The 23,867-nt window shown below is 36.2% G+C and overlaps 2 protein-coding genes across 2 annotated transcripts; one reads left to right on the forward strand and one right to left on the reverse strand.

Moving 5' to 3' along the window:
- The first annotated feature begins 1,493 nt into the window (after positions 1–1,493).
- Positions 1,494–3,352, forward strand: LOC133857110 (trichome differentiation protein GL1-like). The gene is made up of 3 exons (XM_062292240.1): positions 1,494–1,742; positions 1,847–1,976; positions 2,688–3,352. The coding sequence occupies exons 1-3, from the start codon at positions 1,613–1,615 to the stop codon at positions 3,160–3,162; spliced, it is 735 nt and encodes a 244-aa protein (XP_062148224.1). The 5' UTR covers positions 1,494–1,612; the 3' UTR covers positions 3,163–3,352.
- A 2,220-nt stretch (positions 3,353–5,572) lies between these two features.
- LOC133857109 (uncharacterized) lies at positions 5,573–19,753 on the reverse strand. The gene is made up of 15 exons (XM_062292239.1): positions 19,556–19,753; positions 19,179–19,352; positions 19,018–19,069; positions 18,819–18,926; positions 18,082–18,166; positions 16,528–16,582; positions 15,756–16,145; positions 13,253–13,312; positions 12,871–12,969; positions 12,676–12,786; positions 10,231–10,302; positions 10,008–10,124; positions 8,110–8,259; positions 6,771–6,871; positions 5,573–6,049 (listed from the first exon to the last, which is right to left on the reverse strand). Exons 1-15 carry the CDS (start codon positions 19,616–19,618, stop codon positions 5,722–5,724), a joined length of 1,965 nt encoding a protein of 654 aa, XP_062148223.1. The 5' UTR covers positions 19,619–19,753; the 3' UTR covers positions 5,573–5,721.
- Between the last annotated feature and the right edge of the window lie 4,114 nt (positions 19,754–23,867).

Raw genomic sequence — 23,867 nt, forward strand, 5'->3', positions numbered from 1 at the left:
CGGCCAGGCACCCAAAATGTGAGGTATGACCACTCGATCTCGAGCCCACAGGCAATGGTGCGACCACCCATTGAGGATTTAAGGGTAGTTCTTTAGGGCTAGGATGTGTTACCATTACCCCATAGGTTCAGGAGGTGGCCAATCATCTTATAAAAGGGTAAAATGATTAACAATCCCTTTTATGGGTGGTCCGACCACCTTTTAATTTACTTTCTTTTGTTTTCTTTTGTTCTTTTATTATTCCTTTGAATACTAAGCTAGGTGGTTCAATCTAGGAACTAGGTTCATTTTAAATGAATGATGTAAATCATTGGAATTAAATTTCCTTATAATTGTGAAAAATTTGTAAAAATTATAAATTCAAGCCACTCATTTTAAATGAACTCTCTGTGTCTATAGATAGAATTGCGTTAATTACCCCAATATATACTAAGCTAGAAATGAATTAAGCTAGTAAAATATGGTAAAATAGGGCATTAGCTGGGCCTTAAAAATTAAAGCTAGGTTTAAAGAAAGAAAGAAAAGGGTTTAAAACCTTTTCCTTGACATCGTGCGTCCGTCAGAAAAGCTTGACTAGACTAGACTAGACTAGCAATGCAATAAAAGAAGAGAATAAAAAGTAAAAGAATGCTTTATTACCATTTTTACAACACTAGCGTCTAGCGGCAACCTTTTTGGAAAAACCTTAAACCCACACCGCGCGCGCCCAGCAAAGGCGAGGGAGGAGAAATTAATTACACGCACGCAAGAGTGAAGAGGCCAGGTTGAAACTTGAAACTAGAAACCCACATGCACGCGCGCCTAATGCTTCCGCAAGTGGCCGGCCGGTTACACTCGTGCGGCTCAAAAAGGAACACATGCAATTAATTAATAATATCCTTTCTAACTGATCAATACTGATAATTGGGATTTAATTGGTGTTTACTTTTTGATGGGGAGATTTTACATTTAAGATTAACTAGTGCTCTTTAAGTTAATTAAGCTAAATCCGATTGCCATGGAAAGAAACCACTTTATATTCACAATTTCTTTAATTATATCCATAACTAAGAATGAGTTCTATATATATACATACCCAGTTCACCAGGGGCGCCACTTATATTTGGATTAAAATTCACAATAATTATTTGTTAAAATTGTTAGCAATTTAGATATATAATGCAAGAGAGTCCATATATAATTTATTTGTCAAAATAAATTTTGGATTGTTCGACTATCTATCTCGATAAATGAATTCTATATAACAAATTTTGACATTTACTTTTTTTTTTTTTTTAGCTCTCTCTCATATATGTATATATATATATAGAGAGAGAGAGAGAGAGAGAGAGAGAGAGAATGTTGAGTGTTAAAAGTGGATGGAGATTTGCTTTTACAAGGGTATAATTCCAAGGAAAGCAAAAGAGGAAGCAAAAGGGGGCCCTCAGGTCAATCCTCCAGCACTATAATGGTACTGTAATGTAAATCCATGCACGAGTGCGTGCAGTGAGCTTCCAACATTCCCACCATTTTCCTTTATAACCCATTCATACTGTCTCACTCCTTTTCACAATACAACCAAATCTAAGTGATCAAAGAGATCACAGAGACAGAGAGAGAGAGAGACAGAGTCATGGAAGTTCAGAGGGTGCTGAAGCCACAGCCGAAGAAAAATCTGTGGAAGCCAGAGGAGGATTTGATTTTGAAAAATTATGTGGAAGCTCATGGTGAAGGCAACTGGGCTACTGTCTCTGAGAGATCAGGTAGTAAAACTTCTCTCTACCATCACTTCGATCCCCCTGTAATTTATACAAATTATATTATATATAACTCTCTCTCTCTCTCTCTCTCTCTCTCTCTCTCTCAGGTTTGATGAGGGGTGGGAAGAGTTGCAGGCTTAGATGGAAGAACTACCTGAGACCTAACATTAAACGTGGTGAGATGTCAAAAGAGGAAGAAGACCTAATCATTCGAATGCATAAGCTTCTTGGCAACAGGTAACTGAAATTAGCTTACTCTAGCCTACAAAAACCTGCTCCAAATTGATTGGAAATCCTTCTTCATCATGTTGGTTATTTCTTCTTCATTTTCAATAATTCTACTTTTGGTATTCTTGTAGGTTAATTAATTACTAAGTTGAAAAGTTTGTGCTTTTTAGAATATCATGCATGTGAATTTCATGGGATTTGTTTTTCATGTAGAAATATGTGATGTAAATGGATAAATATATTGAATATTGGAAGCTAGAAAAAAAAAAAAAAAAAAAAAAAAAAAAAAGCATCCATTTACCATATAAATATCAATGTACTCTTAGTCATTATTCCTTTTTATATAGAAATTAAAAAAATATATATATATTTTGATGTTTTTGATCCACATCGATCTCCACTTATCCTTTTTAGAATATTGAGAATGTTTTAGGCTCTTGATTGATTTCCTTGACTGCCAAAACCAGTTCCCCCAAAAACAGCAACAAAATCTATTGGCAAGTACAAATATAAAGAAACATATGTTTTTTGATATTGTCACAACTCACAAAGCATTGAAGTACAAATAAGGAGATAAATGTTCCCACTGTCTATTGTCGAGTGCTGGATATTTGGACTGTTGCAATTTATTACTGCATTAATTCCATTTATAAAAGCTTGATGAAAACTCATCACCCCATGTGATCAACCTTAATATTTTTTTCTTGTTCATGTACGTAGGTGGTCATTGATTGCCGGTCGGCTTCCTGGTCGAACGGATAATGAAGTGAAGAACTACTGGAATACCCATTTGAACAAGAGAAGCCTTGTCGGCAAAAGAAAAGCCACCGACTCAAGCCACCACGATCACGAGGAAAACGACGAGAACATAAACAAGAAGAACAAATTCGTTCCATTAATGTGCCACTCCGAGCCCAACGGAAGCCCGAACTTGACAGGCACCACAAAACTGTGTTTGGATGGGAGGAAAGTAGAAGAGAAAGAGGAGGAGAGCACGACTTCAAACGCTTGGAAGGAGGACACAAACAGCTTCAGCTGTACTGACATGGAGTACCCAATAATGGGTGGAAATAATGCAACTTTCGTGTTTGATGATGAGCCCCTGATAGCTTACCTGGATTCTTTTGTCTTGTTTGAAGCATTTGGATGCGTTGGAGACGAGGCGTACGAGCAGATGCAATCGGTGATAGAGTGAGAAGACTGAAGAGAGGACCCACCTAATCAAAGAAAAGATCGAGCACCTCCATACTTTGTGGTAGTAGTGAGTGCATGCCAGGAGTTGTAGCACTACAGGGGTCGCAGTGCCATGTGCTTTTCCCCTGCACTGGCAGTACTATGACATTTTGTGTACGCATGTAATTGCCCAAATATATCTACTTTTCAAACACCTCTCTCTCTCTCTTCCTAAAGAACAGGGAGATAAGGATGTCTAACTTCAATTCAACCTCACAAATTATTCAGTCATAATATACTCATCACAAATAAGTGGTTTAAATGTCAATTTAACCTCTCTCCTGAAAGCAGAAAAAAAAAAAAAAAAATCTTAAATTTACAAAAATATGTATGATATGTTTACAACTTTTATACAATTTTAACAATTTTTCTTTTCTAATTAACAATTAGATCTATATTTTTACATGTGGGTTGACATACATATTTAATTGTTGATTTTAAAAAGAGTTGTTAAAGTTGTACAAAAATTATATAAAAGTTGTAAACATATTATATCTACCAAGAAAAACCTATATATTAAGATGTGAGTCATGGAAGGAGGGAAAAGCCACACTTCTCACACCCAAATGAGCCTTCTTTAACCTTCTTTTTGGTTTCTCCTTTTCCTTTTCTTTTTTAACTTCAAAATAACTTCTTCTTTTTTTTTTGAGTTGGAACATTTGATGTACGGTAACCTCTCCACCCACACGTACAAGCCATCCGCCTCTCTCTCCATTGACGATGCATGCGCCAGCGCCCATTTTGGCTCCTTTTAATAGATTTGATGGTTCTCTACCCGGGCTTCTTTGGCTCCCTACATGTGGAGCTCTTTTGCTGCAAAGAAAATTTCAAATCCAAAATCTGAACCTTAGAATATATACACTAGCATTACTGTTATTTGTCTTATAATCCATGGTGGAGACTCATTATTTGTTTGTACAAATATCTCCTAGATTGTGCAGCTCTTTCTTCAACTGGTCTAAACTAAGAACCTTTCGGGTACGTAACTTCTGCGCTCACAAATTATTTGATCGAGGTCGTTGCTTGCCTTTTTGCCGAGAATAAACGGAGAGTTAATGCATGGCCGCGGGTGAAGATCTGATCCTCTGCGGCTCCTTCCATTTGTCATTTGTCATTCAAGTAACAAGTGTTTGTTCCTTGAGCGGCCTGCCCTCCCATCCTTCCTGTGATTTGCGACTTGGGCTTCGACCTGCACTCTCAAAGTGGGCCAATCGGCTGGGCCTGTTAGCTCTGTATTGGGTATATGAAGCAGTGAAGCACTATGCCTTTCCATACTTTCGTGTGCTTTGGTACTTACCACTTCGCATTTGACACCTTGTAGTTTGTACATTGGACTGCGTTGCTTTAATATTCGATTTGATGCTTCGATCAACTTACATTACATTATTGGTGTTATTTGGTGATTGGGGTAGAGAGAAGATAATGTCATTTGAATTTTTTTGACGAATTGGGTGGTAAACTTCTAACAGAAAACGATAATAAAATGATTAATTTGTTATGAACTTTGAATATGAGGGCTTAATTATTTTATTTAAAGATATAAGGACCCAGTTAACACCTACGTAAAAGTATTAGGATATTTATAAAAGAGAGATGTTTCTTCTACTCCCATTTTTACACACAGCTTACACCCAATCCGACGTCGCTTTAAATATATATAAGAAAAAAAAAATTCAAAACACTGAAAACCAGCATGAGGAAAAATTGGTCATTTGGATATGGTTGAAGAATGAGAGAGGGAGGAAGAACGGACTTGAGCCGTCGAATCTTGCTTCTGTTGTCGGCCACTGGCTATGGAAGAATAATCAACATGAGTGAGTGAGTGAGAGAGAGAGAGAGAGAGAGAGAGAAGGTTTCAACAATTTTGGTTTTTTCTTTTAAAAAAAATTGATTAATTAATTAATTTTTTATTTTTTGAAAAAAAAAAAAAATGAACACCACGTCAGATTGAGTGTACGTTGGATGTAAAATGGGAAGAAGAAACATATCTCTTATAAAAACCCTATAAAATTGCCGGTGGCTATCTCAACTCTATCCGGTAAAACAAAACACCACAAAAAAAAGAAGAAAATTCCTTGAGAAAAATAAGACCTACCGTAAAAGTGGTCTATTGTGACAATCACGGTTTTGGCTTGGCAGAGAGGTGCTGGCCTTGCACCCCCTAAAGGCTAACGTGACGTGGCACCCGGGTTTGCCTCTTGTCAGAGGATGCACTATCTTTCGGGTAATGATTTTTTTATATCACATCAATTCTACATCAAAATACATAAGGTGTCAGACTTATGCACGTGAAACCCCAAATTGATGTAGAAATTTCTTCCTCATGTCATCACAGCAGAACAGAATAACCATCTCCCAATGGACTTCCGTAGTTCCGTGGCAATTTTGCTGGCTCTACTAATAACATTGTCAATTAATAAAAAGAAAATCAACAATTACAAAGCGCTACAGCAGTAAATGTGTTTCAACAGAATTGACAATACAAAGCTGATAAATATCATCCCCAGGATGGGAACCCCAATTACAATACGTCATCATCCGGTTGAGTGTAGAATGAACCGTCATCGACAGGCAACGAGGGTGGGGTTCCAGGAGGAATGCAAGCGGCGCCATTCTCACCAGCACATATGCACAAAGCCTCTGCATCCCTGAGGATTGCATCCAGCTCAACTCGACCGCTCAACTCATTAATAAACTTCAACAGTGTGTCAAAATCCATCTGCTCCCCCATTATCTTACTTCGATATCGCTTCAAGATTGCAACACATACATACAGGTGGAGGTGCTCTGACAAATAATGCGTCCATAATACCTCCCACAAACGCATTGTTTTCTCGTATTCAAATTCCCTACAAAAGTGATGATATTATTATATTAGAGACAAATTTGTAGCAATTGTAAAATATGTGCCAATCTCATGTTTTAAGTTTATAACCTCAACAGATGTATCAGGGGGGAGAGAAGAAAAAAAAATGTACTGGCAATGAGAAACTTATAATTTTAGATGATTGTGATTTTGCCAGAGGTAAAAAAAACTGGATACAGTTTACAAGTCAAAGGTACAATGAGTGGCAATTTCAGGCATCAATGACAGTCTAAAATTTGAAACATGTCAAGTCTTTCCTATCAAAAGAGAAGGGAAAACAAAAAAAAAAAAACAAAAAGGCAGACGTGTTAGCATGCTAGCATATTATTTACTCTAAGACAACAATAATCTGCTGGGTTGTATAGATAACAGCGAGAAAAGAGAACTTAAATCTCATAAAAACACACTAACACCAAACTGTTCCATCATATTAAGTTCTCTTTCCTGCTCCTGTCTTTTTCCAGCACGATGTGCATCTGTTTAGCTTCCCAACATATTCCTTCAGCTTTTTAGTACAAAAAGTGCAATTGAAGGACAACATAAATTTATTAAGAACATAATTTCCTTTGGAAAATGTTCACTGTCGTTTTGCAAACGAATATAAAAAATCAAGTAGAGTGCGACATGTTTAAAGGATCAGGTATCCCAAATGAACAGAAATATGTAACAAAAGATTAAATAAATCAACTAGTAAAAGAGCTGACCTTTTGAATTGTATTAGAATCCAGCGAAAACAAAAGAAATAATTCAGGCAGTCGTTCTGCTTAAAGTAGTTATGCAATGGGCTGTCTAACAACTCCACCAACTGCCACAAGGATAGTGAGAAATCATTAGGACTAAAACAAAGAACCAACTGTTATGCTAGCAAAACACTTGTTATCGTTTAGAGCTGAGGCACCAAATGTTCATGCACACATCCAAATATTGATTAATGATTTGAAACATAGTATTGAAGTTTGATTCCAACTTAGTGCACATGTACACTCGCAGCTTATTATGTTGTTTCATTTTCAATAACAGCATGAAGATTTAACCAAAAAGCCCACCAACAAGAAAAATGCCTTCATATATTATACTACATATAAGAATGCATTTACTGATGAACCAAACAGACTTCGAGTGAGATCTTATGCCTGTTTTAGGTCATTATTGTCCAATTAAACAAAGATTCCATTTCTTAAGTTGATAATGGGGTCATTGAAGACACTGGCTTCCATAGAAGATTCTTTATGTACCATATTGGCTTGTCTAAAATCCACCAAGGAGCCTCATCAAACCCACAAATATTAATAAAGAAACTGAAACGCATACATGCAGTAACGTGAATGACCAAAAGATCATAACAGATAAAACACTAAATTCCAGTACTATGTTTCGAAATGATCAATGTCAAAAGTATTTTACTGCAAGGCTGATAGTCCAATTAAGTCATATAAGGTAATTAAAAGATCATATTATCAATTATACTTTGTGAACACCAGCTAGCTGACCCACATGAAGTCTGTTAGAGACTGTACCACAAATCTTTATTCTCAAAAACAATGGAACTCCTAAGCCTAATGGCTTTCTTTCTTCATTTTCATTGAAGTTTTTTATTTTATACTTTCTTTTTACCAAGAACAACTATTATAGATAAAACGGCCAAAGTAGGTAATCATGGAAGAAAACCATTAAGCAAAATCCTAAAATCACTTGGCATGACAAAACAAACTACTACAACTAAGGCAAAATTCCATACCATTAAGTTACACTATCATGTGTTGCAGTGAAGAAGCTCCAAATAGATAATATATATAAAATGAGATAAGTAAAATTAAAAAATAAAAAATCAAAGCACATCAGCTTAAAAATATTCATATTCTCATTTGGCCAGGGAAGAAAGCTGAAATCCAAATAACAAGTGGAAATATAAATTAAGAAACTATATTTCTAAATGTGACCTCTCTACTGATAAAACATGATATATCAACCGATTTCTTTCTGCACGTTTAAGAGAGAGAGAGAGAGAGAGAGAGAGAGAGAGAGAGAGAGAGAGAGAGGGACCTTGCATAATGCAAAGAGTTGAGAGTGCATGCCATTTTGGTCGCGATTGAAATTGGGTCCAAGGCGTTCCATCAATGCAACAAAACACCAAAATGATTCTGACTCATCCCCCATTATAAACAATATTGGGGACAGAAGATCACTCATGCCCTGTAGGATAGAACAAAAATGTATAATGCGCAGATATAAGTACCAGAGCACATCCCCAACAATATACAAACAAGGGGGAGAAAAGCTTCTGTACATGCACTGGAATAAATGAACAAGCAATGCAGGACCTAAAACAACTTCAACAGACCCAGAATCAAACATACTCAATTCAGCATATAGATAACTAACCATTAAGAGTTCATAAGCTTTTTGAACACCACCAAAAGAAAATAAACCATAATCTTGAAAACAATAATGTTTTCAGGAAGAAGATTTATAGATTTAAGCCACAAAAAAGAAAAATGATCGATGCTGGCAATACATATTACTGGCTAACCAATGGTCCCAAAATGTTGAAGTGATAAGAAATAGGTCTAACAATGTACATCACGCTCACACGAGTAATTCTATTAGTACATTAAATGTTCATCAAGTGTCCATCAAAAAATGAGGTGGCTTTTAAAATCATCATTTGATCAAAATCATCATTTGATCAATCACACACCCAATGGTGATTTTAAAAGCCACCTCATTTTTTGAAGAACACTTTATGGACATTTAATGTATTAATAGATTTACTCCGCTCACACATGCCAGCAACTATCCTCCTTCCCCCACATGCTAAACAAATAGCAGCTCTCACGATAAGAACACAAGACTTTCATACAAACATATTAGGCTTTGATATCATATTGAATAATCCCGAGACAACCCTCATGACAGCCAAAGAGGGGTGATCAAATATCATGTTGAATAATCAATTATCCAAAAGCTTAAGTTGATAGGGAATATGCCCAATAGCTATCAAGCTCGTACACCATACATACACATGCATACAATACATATATGTATAAATACATTTATTTACACATACATAACAAAGTAACAGCCAAATGCAACTATCACTGCAACAAAATTTTCTGTGTGAGAACATATAATTCAGCCTTTCTTAAATGCAATCCATTGACAAGATCCTTGAAAAAAAAAAATTAAATAGGGGATTTTTTTTTCCTAAAAAAAAAATTTATATCTCATATATATCTAGAAGAGAATATATATTCTTGAGATGGCTATTGAGTATGTGAACTTAAGATAACATGATATGACTTACGAGAGCTTCAAGCTTGTGTCAACTTTCAACATGAATTTTCAGGGGGTGATATCTCTTTCCAACATTTACTTGGAATATGTATATGACATGTATCAGAAATATTGAGTTCGCATTGCAGCTATTTGTTGATGAGCTTAAAATACGCAACTATGTTCGATCATGTTATAACCAAAAGTACTTTCTAGGATGTTGAACGTGCTTTTATGCTACATTTTATACAACAATATTTCGCCTGTTGAACGTGCTTTGGAAGCCAGTGTTGTAATGTATATTCGATCGTTAGATGTTCAAAATGTCAGGGTATAGCATATCTTTGTATTTACATGAACTGATTTGTTAAAGAGATGTCATTCATTACAAGTTTTAGACCATCCATGTTATCCGGCCCTTGGGTCTCTTACATAAATGGCTATCAGAACAAGCATGTAATGCACAGTCCTATATTTACATCCAAACAACAAGCAAAAAGCAAGAATGCATACTTTCCAAGATATTATTTATTTCCATTGCATTTAGAATTTTTTCCTAAGATTTACATCTGAGCCAACCAACCGATCACTGAAGCATCTACACAAAATCAATATCAGACAACAAACCAAATGTCCAGTAGAATAAACTTTTCATGAGAAAGATTTACCTGACAATAACCAAGATCGAAGTTGTAGAATGAGTATGTTAGTAGAATATCACGTAATAGATTCACATTTGCATTATCATCCCCATCATAGAAGGAGAGCGATCTGTCAGTCCTCACCTTAAAAAATGGATAAACATACAATTGTACTTAAAGTTACATTCTTAAATTTATCCAATGAATTCGATTTGTAAGTTCAGAAACAATGTGCTAGTTTTCTGCATACCACATCTTTCTCAATAAGGCCTTTTCTCTCCCTAAATTTTGTAAATCTTTTTGCCTGTTCCGGGGAGATACTCTGCACAGGGAAATATGCATACATAGGTAAAGCCTCAGATAAATCATAATCAGGAGAAATATGAGAATTTTCCAATAAACTAACAGAAGCTTAATTTGGAAAGAGGAAGATAATTTTTTGTCAATATACAGAATGCAGTGAAAACCACAAGGCAAGAGAAAAATTAAATATTTCATACTATTCTTTTGGCCTTGTCTTGGAGAGATCCCAAAATGGGTGCACACTGCTTGTAACGTGCAATTCTCACCTCAATATACTATCCACTAGGGGCTCTACCAGGGTCTTGTTTTTTTGATAAGAGCTCTACCAGGGTCTTGTGAACCAATTTACACAAAATTATGTCATGTTAAAATCTTGTGTAAATTGGTTCACAAGACCCTGGTAGAGCCCCTACTGGATAGCATATTAAGATAATGACTCAAGCATTGGTAGTCCCCACTTTTCAATAGTAGTAAAAATGCTCAAGCTGAAAGAATGAACAAAGTAGAAAATTCTACGTATTTTATTTTATATAATTATTTAAAGATAATTTGCCTGTTTACTGTCCTAGCCTTGTCGCTCACCTACGATGCAGGACATCCTAGGTAATTCAACTTTTATAGCCAATCTTGTAAACGAATGGTGAAAAGTTGTCTCCAGACTAGCTTAAAGAAATGTAAAAATTGATAGGCTAGGGTTTAGAGATAGGACTAGGGATATAGGGGCAGTTTTACTGTAAACGCTCTAAGAAGAGGAAGGAGAGAGAGACAGAGAGAGGCTAGCATACTACAACATTTAAAATACCTAGTTTTTCATGAAAGAACCAAGCATAGAAGGTTTGGCTAGGGTTCCTCCCTTGCCAACATCCTCTCCTGATCCTTTGTTTGCTGCTGTTGCGTTCTCTGCTACAGCAAAGGGGATGCTGTCTTCAGCATCATTGGAAGGTTCCCACAAGTCTGAGGGGCCATCTGCGGCACCAGTTAGCAATGGTGTTGGGTTTGTTGAGCTCTGAATTCAGCCCACCTCCGCTAGGTAGAACTCGCTTTTATTCGGTGACTTATACTCAGGGACGACAGAGTTGGGAGAAAGGATACGTCTCTCTATTCCAGCATTGTCGGTATCTAAGCTTTTCTAGAGTTACTATAGGAAGGCTAGAGAATGCAGAGCAGTGCATTTGGATGAGAGTTTAGTTGCAGAGTATGTGGCAGCAATGAAGATAGATATTGACGGTGAGACTAAGTCTCTGCAGCGCTCGAAGGGGGTGGATCCTCTGCCTGTCGAGGAAGCCTCAGTGGCTGCAGCACAGCGATTGCTGGATTCTGATGGACTGGCAGCTTCCTTGAAGGTTGTTGAGCAATCTGTTTCGGCAAGGGGTATCCTTAATCCGAGTCTGTCTGTGCAACCCCTTCTCTCGCCTAAAGTGTCGGACGCGTCGTCATCTTCTCTTGTTGCTAAGGAAGTTGGGGTGGAAGGGATTCCAACCCTTTTGGGTGGTTGCAACACTCCAAATGATGAAAAGGGTGAGGATTCCAATATTAATGGCTTGATACAGTCTTAGAAGTGGCCAGTAGGCATTGGCCTGGATGGTGAGATTGTAGTGTGGGATCGATCGAATGTGTAGGATAGGTGGGAGGTGGTGACACACAACGACCAATCCTGAAAGACCGCTCTTTCGTCTAAGGATGCCTAACTGCCGCACCAATCATTTTGGGGGGGGTGGACTTTGCGAGATGGGTAGTTTATCTGGGGCAGATGCCTCCTAAAGAGTAACAGAGGTGTGCGAAGGTAGGCTCAAGCTAAGATTCTGTAGAATTTAGAACACTTTCAATCTCTTGCTTTTCCCTTTGGGTATTTTACATCCCGACATGCCATTGGATTGGGCGATGGATGGTGTTCATGGCGAAAAAGGAAGATTGGTAATTCTCAAAGTGAAGCTTTGTGGAAGATGATTCCGCTTTGTTTAATGTGGTGCATTTGGAGAGAGAAATGACCAGAGCTTTGAAAACAGAGAGAGGACGGTGGCGGAGCTAATGGCCTTCTTTTTCCATACCCTTTTTCAGTGGATAGCTGCTTATGATTGTTATTCATATTTCTAGGTTTCATATCTTTTTCTTTTTCTTTTTTCTCTTTTCTTTTTTCGGTTAGGTGTTTCTCTTGTATACTTCATGTGTACTTGGTTGGGTCCCTTGGTTTTTAATGAACTTCATTTACTTATATAAAAAGTAAATAAATAAAACCAAAAAAAAAATACATTGATGTAAGGAGTTATCTTCACTCAAGCATAATTACATCTACTCTCGCATGTGTGCTCACAGATTCATGCACATAGAAACAAATTAGTCTCCATGTGGGGGAAGGATAGCAAGAAGTATAAAAGACACTAGAATTACAAACCTGCCACTGGGTCTTTATGGTCTCATACTCCGACTTTTTAATGGACCTAAGATATTTCCTCTCTGCATATGTTGAATCATAGGAATGGTATCCCAGCAAGAATGCCCATGCCTACATTCATTATTGAGATTTCTGAGAACAAGAGGCATATTCTATTAAGAATAAATCACACCTCGCCTACTATAGTATATATACCTCTTTCCGTAATCCATGCTCGACTCCCCCATAAAATATTCTCTTTCTCAAAGCTTTTGAATCCAGGACTCTCCCTTCAGAATCCAAGAAGGTGAACCACTGCAAAACAATTAAACCTTTAATAGACCAATATGATCATACTCCGTATGCCTAGAAGTACTTTCTTTGGAAGAACAGAAATGGGATAAAAAGTTACTCAAAAAGTTTTCTTAGATAGCATGGTTCAGTTCATCAATGGTACAAATATATAAATAGTTTGGTAAAGAAGTGGAATCATTTTGACAAGAAAAATTCATAGTTCGTGACACGGCAGACATCTGCTTATAGAAATATCATTTGCAATCTCAAAGAGAGCTTATCTTCAATAAATCCCAGCTCTTACCTCTTCAGAGCCCAAAGGTGGCTGCCGTGGTTTTCCCCATACTAGAGTCAATTTATCAACCTGCCAAAAAAACTGTTGATTTGGGATGCGAAAAAGGAAAGCAATTTTGTGCCATCGGATAAAAATGGCAAATAAGAAGTTTGTTTTGTCTACTAATTAAAAAGAAAAGTGTATCTGTATTAAACAGTTAGCAATCACAAGTCATATTGTACTCCCACTATTATGTTAATTATCACTAGCTATAGCACAAAGTAAGATAAGTTTAAGATCCATGTAAAGACATTCATGGTATGTAATGGTAGTTTTTCTTTTTAAAGAAAATGGTAGTAGATTGATAACCCTATGACCATGTCAATTGCAATCTTCTGTATTATTTGAATTGACTACATATACATGGATATATTGTATAGAAAGAACGCGAAACACGTTAGGACAAGTCAGCTATGGTACATCAGCTTATGGATTGCCTCTACCTCTAGCTTTCACTAAATGAGTCTGTTTATGGTACCTCATTACTGTGAGAAGCAAATTCAGAAACTTACGAAGCATATCACATTCGTAAAAAATGGCCAGATAAGTAGTCAGAAACTATCAATTGTTTATTAACCAAAATGTGGAAACAACTCTCATTAATGTGCTAAGGAAATTCAGAAACTTACACAGCATATCACAATTTCATACAAGGAAAAATAAATGGCTAGATGATAGTCAGAATTGTCAATAGTTAATAAAACAAAGTGTTGAAAAACTTCTCATCAACTAACTTCAGAAAGAAATTTAAAACAATAATTGGATTTGCTTTAATTGTAATTAAATATAACTCAGAAGCCATCAAGCGCATGACACCATTTTGCAATAAAAACATTCCAAGGTCACAGCTCCTAACCCCATCATTCTTATGGCCAATAGAGGGCGTTACTAAGCTATATATAATAATCTATTTACCAAACACACTAACAGAAACCAGATTTTTTTGGATTGTAATTGAGTGGCAACAGGTGTATCTGCAGCCAAAGCTTGAAGGCTTGAAGCATTCAACTTAATCATTATTCAGCAACAGATTAGAAATTTATTAACATGCTAAAATTCCAAGAACAAGCATGCATGTCAATACATTGTAGCCCAGTAGAAATATGTCCTAGGTCCACCATGAATGCAACCAACTCAAGTGTAACAATTCAGTGCTTAGCACCTCGGCCTGTAAAATCTTTCCATCCTCTTCAGATATTCCAACTTGATGGATAAAGAATCGAGGATGATAGTCGGTCTGCTAGACTAATTTTCGTAAATGATACAGCACTCATATGTAGAAAAGATAGTGAGCCAAGGCAATAATTATGCTAATAAATAACCAGGTCATCATGTGCCACAAATACAAAATTTACACCACAAACCGCAGGGTATAGCAAAAGGCTTACAAAAAGATCAGTCTGCAATGAAAACTAAAGGCCCTTGTGAACTAAGGACTTTAAAAGGGAGGATTACTAAAGGAAAAGTAAAAACCCAGAAACTAAATTAAGCAGAAGGCTCCTTTTAATACCTCCTTACTATCGATTAGCTCAAAAGTTCCCAAATTGGTAGCAGCTTCTTCGACATGATTGTGTTTCATATAAGAAATATTCCGTTTAATAGGGATAGATGTCTGCATCAGATACTCCTGGAATTGAATTTCAAATTCTTCCAACTAAAATAACACGGGAGCTTTCAGTTGAACCAAGAGAATAAAGCTCTGATTTGAACCATATATCTATTAACAACAATACTTTGTAATGCTTAGGAGATACAGGCAAGAATTGCATCACTGAGATCCATCATAACAAAAGTTCTAAAAGTTATCTAGTAACTTTTTGCTTCCCTTGTCCGATAGCTGGCTCCGTGCATGTTATGCCTCATTGAGAGCACAGAAATGCAAAGCATTCTAATATGTCCAATGACTAATTTGTCTACAAAGTCCCTGAACAGTTTCTAAGAGGGCTGTTTGACCAAAAAACAAAGAAGGAAAATGATAGAGAACACACACATGTACAGGCTAACACACACTAAACAAAAGGATGAAGATCAGGAAAAAAATAAAACGGTAGGATAAAGAAAAATACACAATCCATTATTAAAAACATAAAAACACCAGCAAATAAAACAGAATTGGCAGGATAAAGCAATATGATGCACCAAAATTGCAAGTGTAATACCATAGTATCTAGACAGAGTTCCACTTCAAAAGGGCAAAAAAAAAAAAAAAAAGAAAGAATAATAATCTGATGATAATGATTGTATGCATATTATGCCTTATTTAAGATCCGGAGAATTAACATATCATAACATCTTCACAATTTGCACTGGAATTTATCAATATCTAAAGGTAGGATGTACTGATACTCCATTTCATTGAGCATATTCAAAAACTCATAACTTCATGGCATCAATTTTCCTCAAACTACCTTCTTCTTCTTCTTTTTTCTTTTTCTTTTTTTTTCATTAGAATACAAATTGAACAAAAAGATACCTCCAAAGGATCTGAGGCTACAGGGCTTCCATCAGGAGCTTTTTCTGTAACACTGGATGCTTTCTGAGGGTAATCAAGGGGTGATTGGTTATGGTTTCTCCTTTCAAGCGCAGCATATTCATTACCATCACGGAAGAGTTGTGAAGTTGTTTCTCGGGCAAATCTGGTCACAAGAGAGAACTTTTCCAAGACTTGAATCGAGAGATCTCGAGCAGGATCATGAACCTTTTGCCTTTGCTTCACATTGTACCGAGAAGTACTGGAATTGCCAACCACCACATCAGTTCTCTCCTGGTTTTCATTTAAAGGGGACTCACCAACTGAAATGGATGTAGATGGCTCACTGGTAACAGAAACAGCCCTAGGCAGCTCCAAAGAAGACAAAGTTCTCTGTGTAAAACAATGAAAACATGATAAAACATAGCAGTTTTCTATTTCGCAGTCCATCATTAAAGAATAAAGACATCAAGACAAAGTCAAACAAAATACAACGTAAACCATATACACTAGGTCAGAATTTAAAAATATAGGCCAATCAGGGGATTATTTTATGTCGACCAAAATATATGTTTTACATGTTAGTATACTCCTCCATTTAATTCTAAAGCAAGATATATTGCAACAAAGAGAAAAATATTCTCCTATGATAAAAATTGATTCTCGCATGTCGGCATCATTGGCAGGAGGAATATTATGCATCGACTAATGAACGAAAAGTAGTAGTAATTCTACCAACCAACCAACCAAATGAGTAAATCAGTATAATGTGCACCTGGAGAGGATTTTCAAAATCATTCACAAGAAATACATTTGCATCTTCGGCGGACCTGGTTATTAATGAAAAGAAACTTAGAATGGAAGGATATACTGAAATTTGTAACACAACACAACCACAAAATGGCATAATAATAATAAAAATTATTAACATAATAAAATTACATAATTTTTACTAACAAAAGTCCCTCCAATATATGCATCTTATTCCTCATTTATATTCTTAATGGTTTCAAAGAAGAAATTGGTGCCTCTTGTGTATACTGTATGTGTACTTAGGGGCGCCTTACGCTTTTTAATAAATTACATTACTTATAAAAAAAAAATAAAAAATAAAAGAATAATTGCTTTCTCTATATTTCAAAAGTTTTGCTGCTTTATGTGCTTCGTGTCACCAAGATTTGTTGCTTGCACAGTTTGTTGTATTGGTTATAGTGTGTAAATGAATGTTTAAGGTGAACCAAACAGCTGTGGTGCATTGTGGATTGGGAGGTGGATGCTTTTGCCTTGTTTTATAGGTTGTTGTATTTAGTAAGATTGAGACGAGAAGGGATTGATAGGTTATGGTGGGTCCCTTCCAAAAAAGGGTTGTTTAGTGTCAAATCTTTCTACAGTGTCTTGGGTTGTCTTGATGGTTTTCATTTCCCTTGGAATAGTGTTTGGAGGACTAAGGTTCCATTGAGGTGGCCTTTTTTGTGTGAGCGGCGGCCATAGGGAAGATCCTTACCATTGACAATCTCCGAAAGTGGCATGTCATCGTCAGGGGCGGAGCTAGGATTTTAAGATTTGGGGGGGCCAAACTGAAAAAAAAAAAAAAAAAAAAATTGGGGGGGCCAAAACTATAAAAATAACAAAATTTAGAGGTAAAATTAATTAATTTTTTTTTTTTTAGGATTTTTTTTTTTGGGGGGGAAACCCCTGGTCATCGTGATAGACTGGCGTGTTATGTGCAAAAAAAAAGCCTACGGATCACCTTCTTCTTCATTGTGAGGTTGCATGTGCCATTTAGAATGTCTTCTTCAAATGTTTCGGGTCGTCTTGTGTTATGCCAAGACAAGTTGTTGATTTGTTTGCTTGTTGGTGGACTGACGGCAGCACTCAGAGTGCCATTATTTGGAAGATGATGTCTTTATGCCTTTTGTGGTGTCTATGGCAGGAGAGAAATGATAGGTGTTTTGAGGACCACGAGAAGTCTTTGGAAGAGTTGATATCTTTTTCTTAAACACTTTGCACCTTTGAATAGTTGCTTATGTTTTTTCTTTAGTGATTAGTTTTCATGAATTCCTTATTCTTTTTGCCCCTTCTACCTAGGCAGCTTCTCTTGTATACTTCTTGTGTATATAGAGACGTCTTACTTTGATTACTTATCCAAAAAAAAAAAAAAAAATTGGAAACCTCTTCATACATTACATTGTTGACCAGTATTTTGGATCAGATTGGGTCAAATATTTTATTCTAAAAAGGAATTTCCATGCATAGCATGAGACAGCCAAGTACTTATATAACATAAAACCAAAAATAATAGAAACAACACATGTAAACAATAACCAACCTCACAAGAAAAACATGTTGCTTTATTGTACCAAGGAACTCTTTGACTCCTCCATTGTAGAAGTACAAAGGAGGAAAAGCAAGTCCTACAAAAGACTTCCATTTAAACATTATAGAAATACACGACAGTAAATGGATCAGGCCACGCAGCATAGAAGAGAACAGTTTCTTTGAATTACAAAAGGATAAACCAGCCAAACAGAGGGTAGCAGGAAATCATAACTTAGCACTAAAATTCAACCAAAAATGGTGTGAAAATTGGATCTCACATAATTGTCAAGAACTCAAGATCTAAAAACATAGAACTATTAAAAAAAAAAAAATTAAAACAAACGAACATAAAAAAAATAAAAAAAAATCAAATCACCCAAAACAATTATCTAGATCGAGTACAGATAAATGGAGCAAGTTAAGGCTTCGGTGGCTATTTCCAAACATCCATTACACATATGTTGTTTGAGATTCTTTCACATCAAAGATCTTAGAATTTCTTTCCCAGGTAAAACATTTCAACATCATTAGCATATTTTGCACCACACGTCTTTTTGTTATGAGGATTATGTTCAGTGCACTGTATCTGAGAATCCATCATCGTATCCACACTACTAAACCATAAATTAAAGTCTAGTATAAGCATATCCAACACTACTTTCAGAATCATAAATTTCAGAGCTTCAAAACATTGTAGTCAGCATTATAAATATTTACACCCTATAAAATCATGTGTGATTGTTTTACCTGAAGACAAAACAATGATAATGTACTGCCACCCAAGCGCCGGGGTGTGCCGGCGAATGGACCGCACCTCCGTAAAAGGCATCGCCCTTATGGTATAAAGATTCCTATCTACATTAACAAACCAAACAACAATAAATTCAGCAATTATTTATAATCTCACGCACAACACTCATTAAATTACAAATCCAAAGCCAACAACCTTTCTCAGACAACTTCGCATTCGAGCTTTGCCCCTTGTATGGAATCCACGTCTAGAGTTACAGAGAGAGAGAGAGAGAGAGAGAGAGAGAGAGAAGCAGCTCAAAGATCAATAAAACCGATGCACTCTACTAAAACACATATAAAACAAGTAGTAATTACCATAAAGAGAGAAGAGCCTTGCTTAATCAACTTCAATCGCCCACTGATCCTCTCGGAAGCGAACTGCGTCGGATGAATGGTCACATTATCCTTCAGATAAACTGTTTCCGCACCGTCGGGTTCGCTCGACGAACTCCGTTTGCTACTATCGCTTCGCATCATGCTTGCAGACCCCTGAAACCAAATTCAGCAAGCAAAAACCTAAATCAAACTCAAGGATTACGCATTACGCATTACTTTCCGTTGGATTACTCAGCTAACGTCCGGGATTCACTTTTTGCAAAAATTGAATATGATTCCCCGATTAACCGCAATTTCGATTAAAACAAATTGGTATAAAGTAATCGAAAAATTATATGCGATTGCGAAATGCTTACATGTAGCTGTGACGCAGCGTAATCCGCGTCGTCGGACAAATCGTTTAGCTCAGTTTCTTGCATGGCCAAGGATTCGTGCACCGAGAGAGAGAGAGAGAGAGAGAGGCTTTTTCTTCGACACGAAGGCAGGGCGGGGTTGCGAGGGAGAAGAGATGAAAGAGGCAGGAACGGGTGGGACCGAGTAGGCAAAGAAGAGCAGGGGTAGTTTCGGGTGGTTACGCTATCTTGTGAACCGTCTATACTTTGGGAAGCCGTGTGTATTGACGGTTGAGATTCATACGGCCCTTATGGTATCACTGAGTGCTTTAAGATTTCTTCAGCTGATGTGACTTTATTTTGGATCCGGCCCTATGCGGTCCAGCTGATTGCCCGTCATTACTGTTCAAACAAGTGGTTTCCTATATTTGATTGTAGTCGTATTAAGTCTTCTCAAATTATTTATTTGAAATTTTAATAAATATCAAACAAGTGATTGTAAAAGACTACTTATTGAACCTACATGACCAGATATGTTGTTGGGTAGCCTAATTTTATTTGGTCAGGTAAGTCCTAATCTAACACAATCATCTGCCCAATTTCTTTTAAATTCAGACAAATAATTTGAGAGGATCATAATTTCAATTTTGCAATCATTTCTTTTAAGTTGTCCGAATTTTGTTTTATTTAAACAGTATAATTGCAAATATCTTGATCTCGCCCGGGCCTAATCTAATTACTTTTTCCACAACATGTCCACATTTTGTAGGTTTTTTTTTTTACCTTTCCTAATATCAAAATAGCTCCATCTAGAATATCGTGTCTTTCTTCCACTCCCACACCTAAAGTGATTGTGTAACACTCGGTCCTATTTTGGGGAAAAGAGTTGCCTACATAAAGTGGGTAGTTTATAAAAAGATAAAATGAGAACATGAAACGCTTAAACAAAACCATTTGGGTAAGAGCCCCATCAGAATCAAGCAACAAGACCGCTTGGTTGAGAGTCTCATTGACACTACGAAACCAAGATTGTTTGGGTGAGAGTCTCATTGACACTGTGAAACTAAGGCTATTTGAGGTGTAGTCCCAACGAAATCATGTGTAAGACTGATTGGGTTGAAGTCTCATCAGCATTAGGTAACAAGACCTTTTGGGTGGAAGTCCCATCAGCACTAAAATGTGATGAAAACGTTCGAAAAGTATGCATAACACGATGATAATGTATGACATGGTTTGTATGGATTTTTATGTTAGATGTATTGGCATGTTTATGAGTTTGAATGGAACAAAGCATGTGTATACTGTTATGACCGATTTGCATTTGAGGATTTTTATGGTTTCTTGCTTAGATGTATATGTACGCTTGTATTTTTCGAAAGTCATGGTGTGCTTATACATGAGTATAGCTAAGATATATGATATACATACATGTATGATATAAATGAGCTTATATGTGTATGCTTCCAAACGGGAGGTTGGAACATGTACATATATTTACAGCTAAGTTGTAATATCCGAGACATTATTTAATAATTAAAGTATTAATTTTAAGTAAATAATTGGTTTAAATTAATTTAGTGATATTAAAAATGCAAGAAAATATTTTTAAAGTCCAAAGAAAATAAAATATAAAAGAAAGTAGAAAAGAAAAAAAAATGGAAAAGAAAATAAAAAAAAAATAAAAAAAATAAAAAAGGAAAGAAAAGAAATAGAAAAAGAAAAAGAAAGAAAATTAAAAATGTGTGTGTGCACGTGTGTGTGATGTGAGGTGCAGACCTGCACCCCACACCACATGCGCCCCAAAACAAGGCGCATAAGAAAATGAAGGGTCAGTCAGCCCTTCACAAGCCCTTCACAAAATAAGGCGTTGGACCCTTTATTTAATTGAAAGAGCCAAAATGCCTATTTCATTGAAAAAAAAAAAAAAAAAAGGGTGGGGCAGAATTCCTCCCACTTTTCTCTAGGGTTTTTCATGAAAAACCCTAGATCTACTAAAACTTAAGCCTTATACCTCAAATCAAATTTATAGGTATTTAGTTTAAATGGTATTTTATGATTTTTAACCCTAAAAATTTCTTATGGGTTAATGTTATTTTGAATATGTTAGTGTTCAATATTAATGGCACTACAAAAAAAATAGGTATTTAGAACCGTTTTTTTAGAGCTTTTTTAAGCCCTTAAAACGGCTCTAAACAATTTGCGCCCTTTTTTTTTTAAAACATTTTGAGAGCGGATCAACACATCAAGTATTAAAACCCGAATTGAGCCCTTTTTACCTAAAACGACTCTAAGCTGAGCAACTTTTATAAAAATGGCTTTAACCGGTTAGAGCTGTTTTATAAAAGATGCTCAAAATAGTTAGAGCCGCTTTTTAAAAGCGAATCAAAATAGTTAGAACCGCTTTAGAAAAATGGTTCAAAAATTAGAGCCGTTTTAAGGACCCTAAAACAACTCTAAAAATTTTTTTAAAAAAAAAAGACTTGCAGAGCAGCGTTTGGTTACCTAGAAAACTAAAATCCACCATTTATTCTTTTCTTTTCCCCATTTTTCGAACAACCAAACAGATTATAACCATTTCTCGAACACAATTCACGGCCTAAAGAAAACAAAAAGAAAGAATTTTTTTTTTTTAATGAATGAATATGGTCTACTGCAGCCATGGCTAGATGAATCGCAATCAAGAGAAAAAAATATTCTATCACATTACTACAACAACAAAGCAGTAGACAACACAAAACACCAAAACCTTTACAACAGAAACACCCAATACCGCAACAACAAAGTAGCAAAAACAGAAAACTAAACAGAACAGCAAATACCTCATTGATGCTTTCAACAGGCTTCCATCAAATTCAATCACAACATCACCTAGACAGATCCAACACGATCAGCAGCAGATCCAAGAGTTACCTAATCAAAAAATGGGAAAACCAAAAAAAAAAAAAAAAAAAAAAAAAAAAAAAAAAAGAAGAGCAACATGCATTTTCTTCAAAATCACAACATGTTGTGGGTCTCTTGAGACCTAGGATGTGGGTAGAGAGAGAGAGAGAGGAAGAAGGGAGAAGAAGAAAATGAAAGAAGAAAGAAAGGGAGAAGGAGAGATGGAGACATGAAAGTGACGATCAGAGAGAGAGAGAGAGTAAAGAAAGAGATCTAGATATTTTTATGGGTGAGTGAAAGGAAAAAAAAATTTTAATTCAAAAAGTTGAATTTTTTTTTTGCTGTGCGCGGGGGACATGAAATTTTCGTATCCCGCCCAAAATTTAGAGCCGTTTTGGAAGAAAAACAGCTCCAACTTGAGCTGTCTCCAATCACTTATTTTTATTTTTAATTAATTTTTTGATAACTAAGCATATAGTATACTAGCTAATTAAATATAGTATTACATATTAATTATAGGGAAAAGTACACATAAAAAATATTAAAAAAAATTAAAGAAAAAATGAAAAAAAAACAAATAAAAATTTGTTTCAAAATAAATAAATAAACGAAAAAAAATAAAATTAAATGTGATGGATCGTAGTACGATCATGTGTGATAGATCGTAGTACGATCTATGTGATCGATCGTGGTACGATCTATGTGATCTATTGTGGTACGATCTGTGTGATCGATCGTGGTACGATCAATGTGATCGATCGTGGTATGACCTGTGTGATCAATCATGGTACGATTTATGTGATTGATTGTGGTAGGATCTAAGTGTGATCGATCATGGTACGATCTAAGTCTGATCGATCGTGGTACGATCTAAGTGTGATCGATCAATGTGATCGATCATGGTACGATCTAAGTCTGATCGATCGTGGTACGATCTAAGTGTGATCGATCGTATACGATCAATGTGATCGATCATGGTACGATCTATGTGTTCGATTGTAGTATAATCTATGATCGATCGTGGTACGATCAATGTGATCAATCGTGGTATGATATGTGTGATCGATTGTGGTATGATCATGTGTGATCGATCGTGGTACGATTTATGTGATCGATCGTGGTAGGATCTAAGTGTGATCGATCGTGGTACGATCTAAGTGTGATCAATCGTGGTACGATCTAAGTGTGATCGATCTTGGTAGGAGTTAAGTGTGATCAATCGGGGTACGATCTAAGTGTAATCGATCGTGGTACGATCTATGTGATCGAACATGGTACGATCAATGTGATCGAACATGGTACGATCAATGTGATCGATCGGGGTACGATCTATGATCGATTGTGGTATGATCTTTGATTGATCATGGTACGATCTAAGTAATGGAACGTGGTACGATCATGTGATCGATCGTGGTACGATCAATGTGAGACCCTTTTTTATTTTATTTTTAAATGG

The sequence above is a fragment of the Alnus glutinosa genome, chromosome 14 (assembly GCF_958979055.1).
Source record: "Alnus glutinosa chromosome 14, dhAlnGlut1.1, whole genome shotgun sequence".
Classification (NCBI taxonomy): Eukaryota; Viridiplantae; Streptophyta; class Magnoliopsida; order Fagales; family Betulaceae; genus Alnus; species Alnus glutinosa.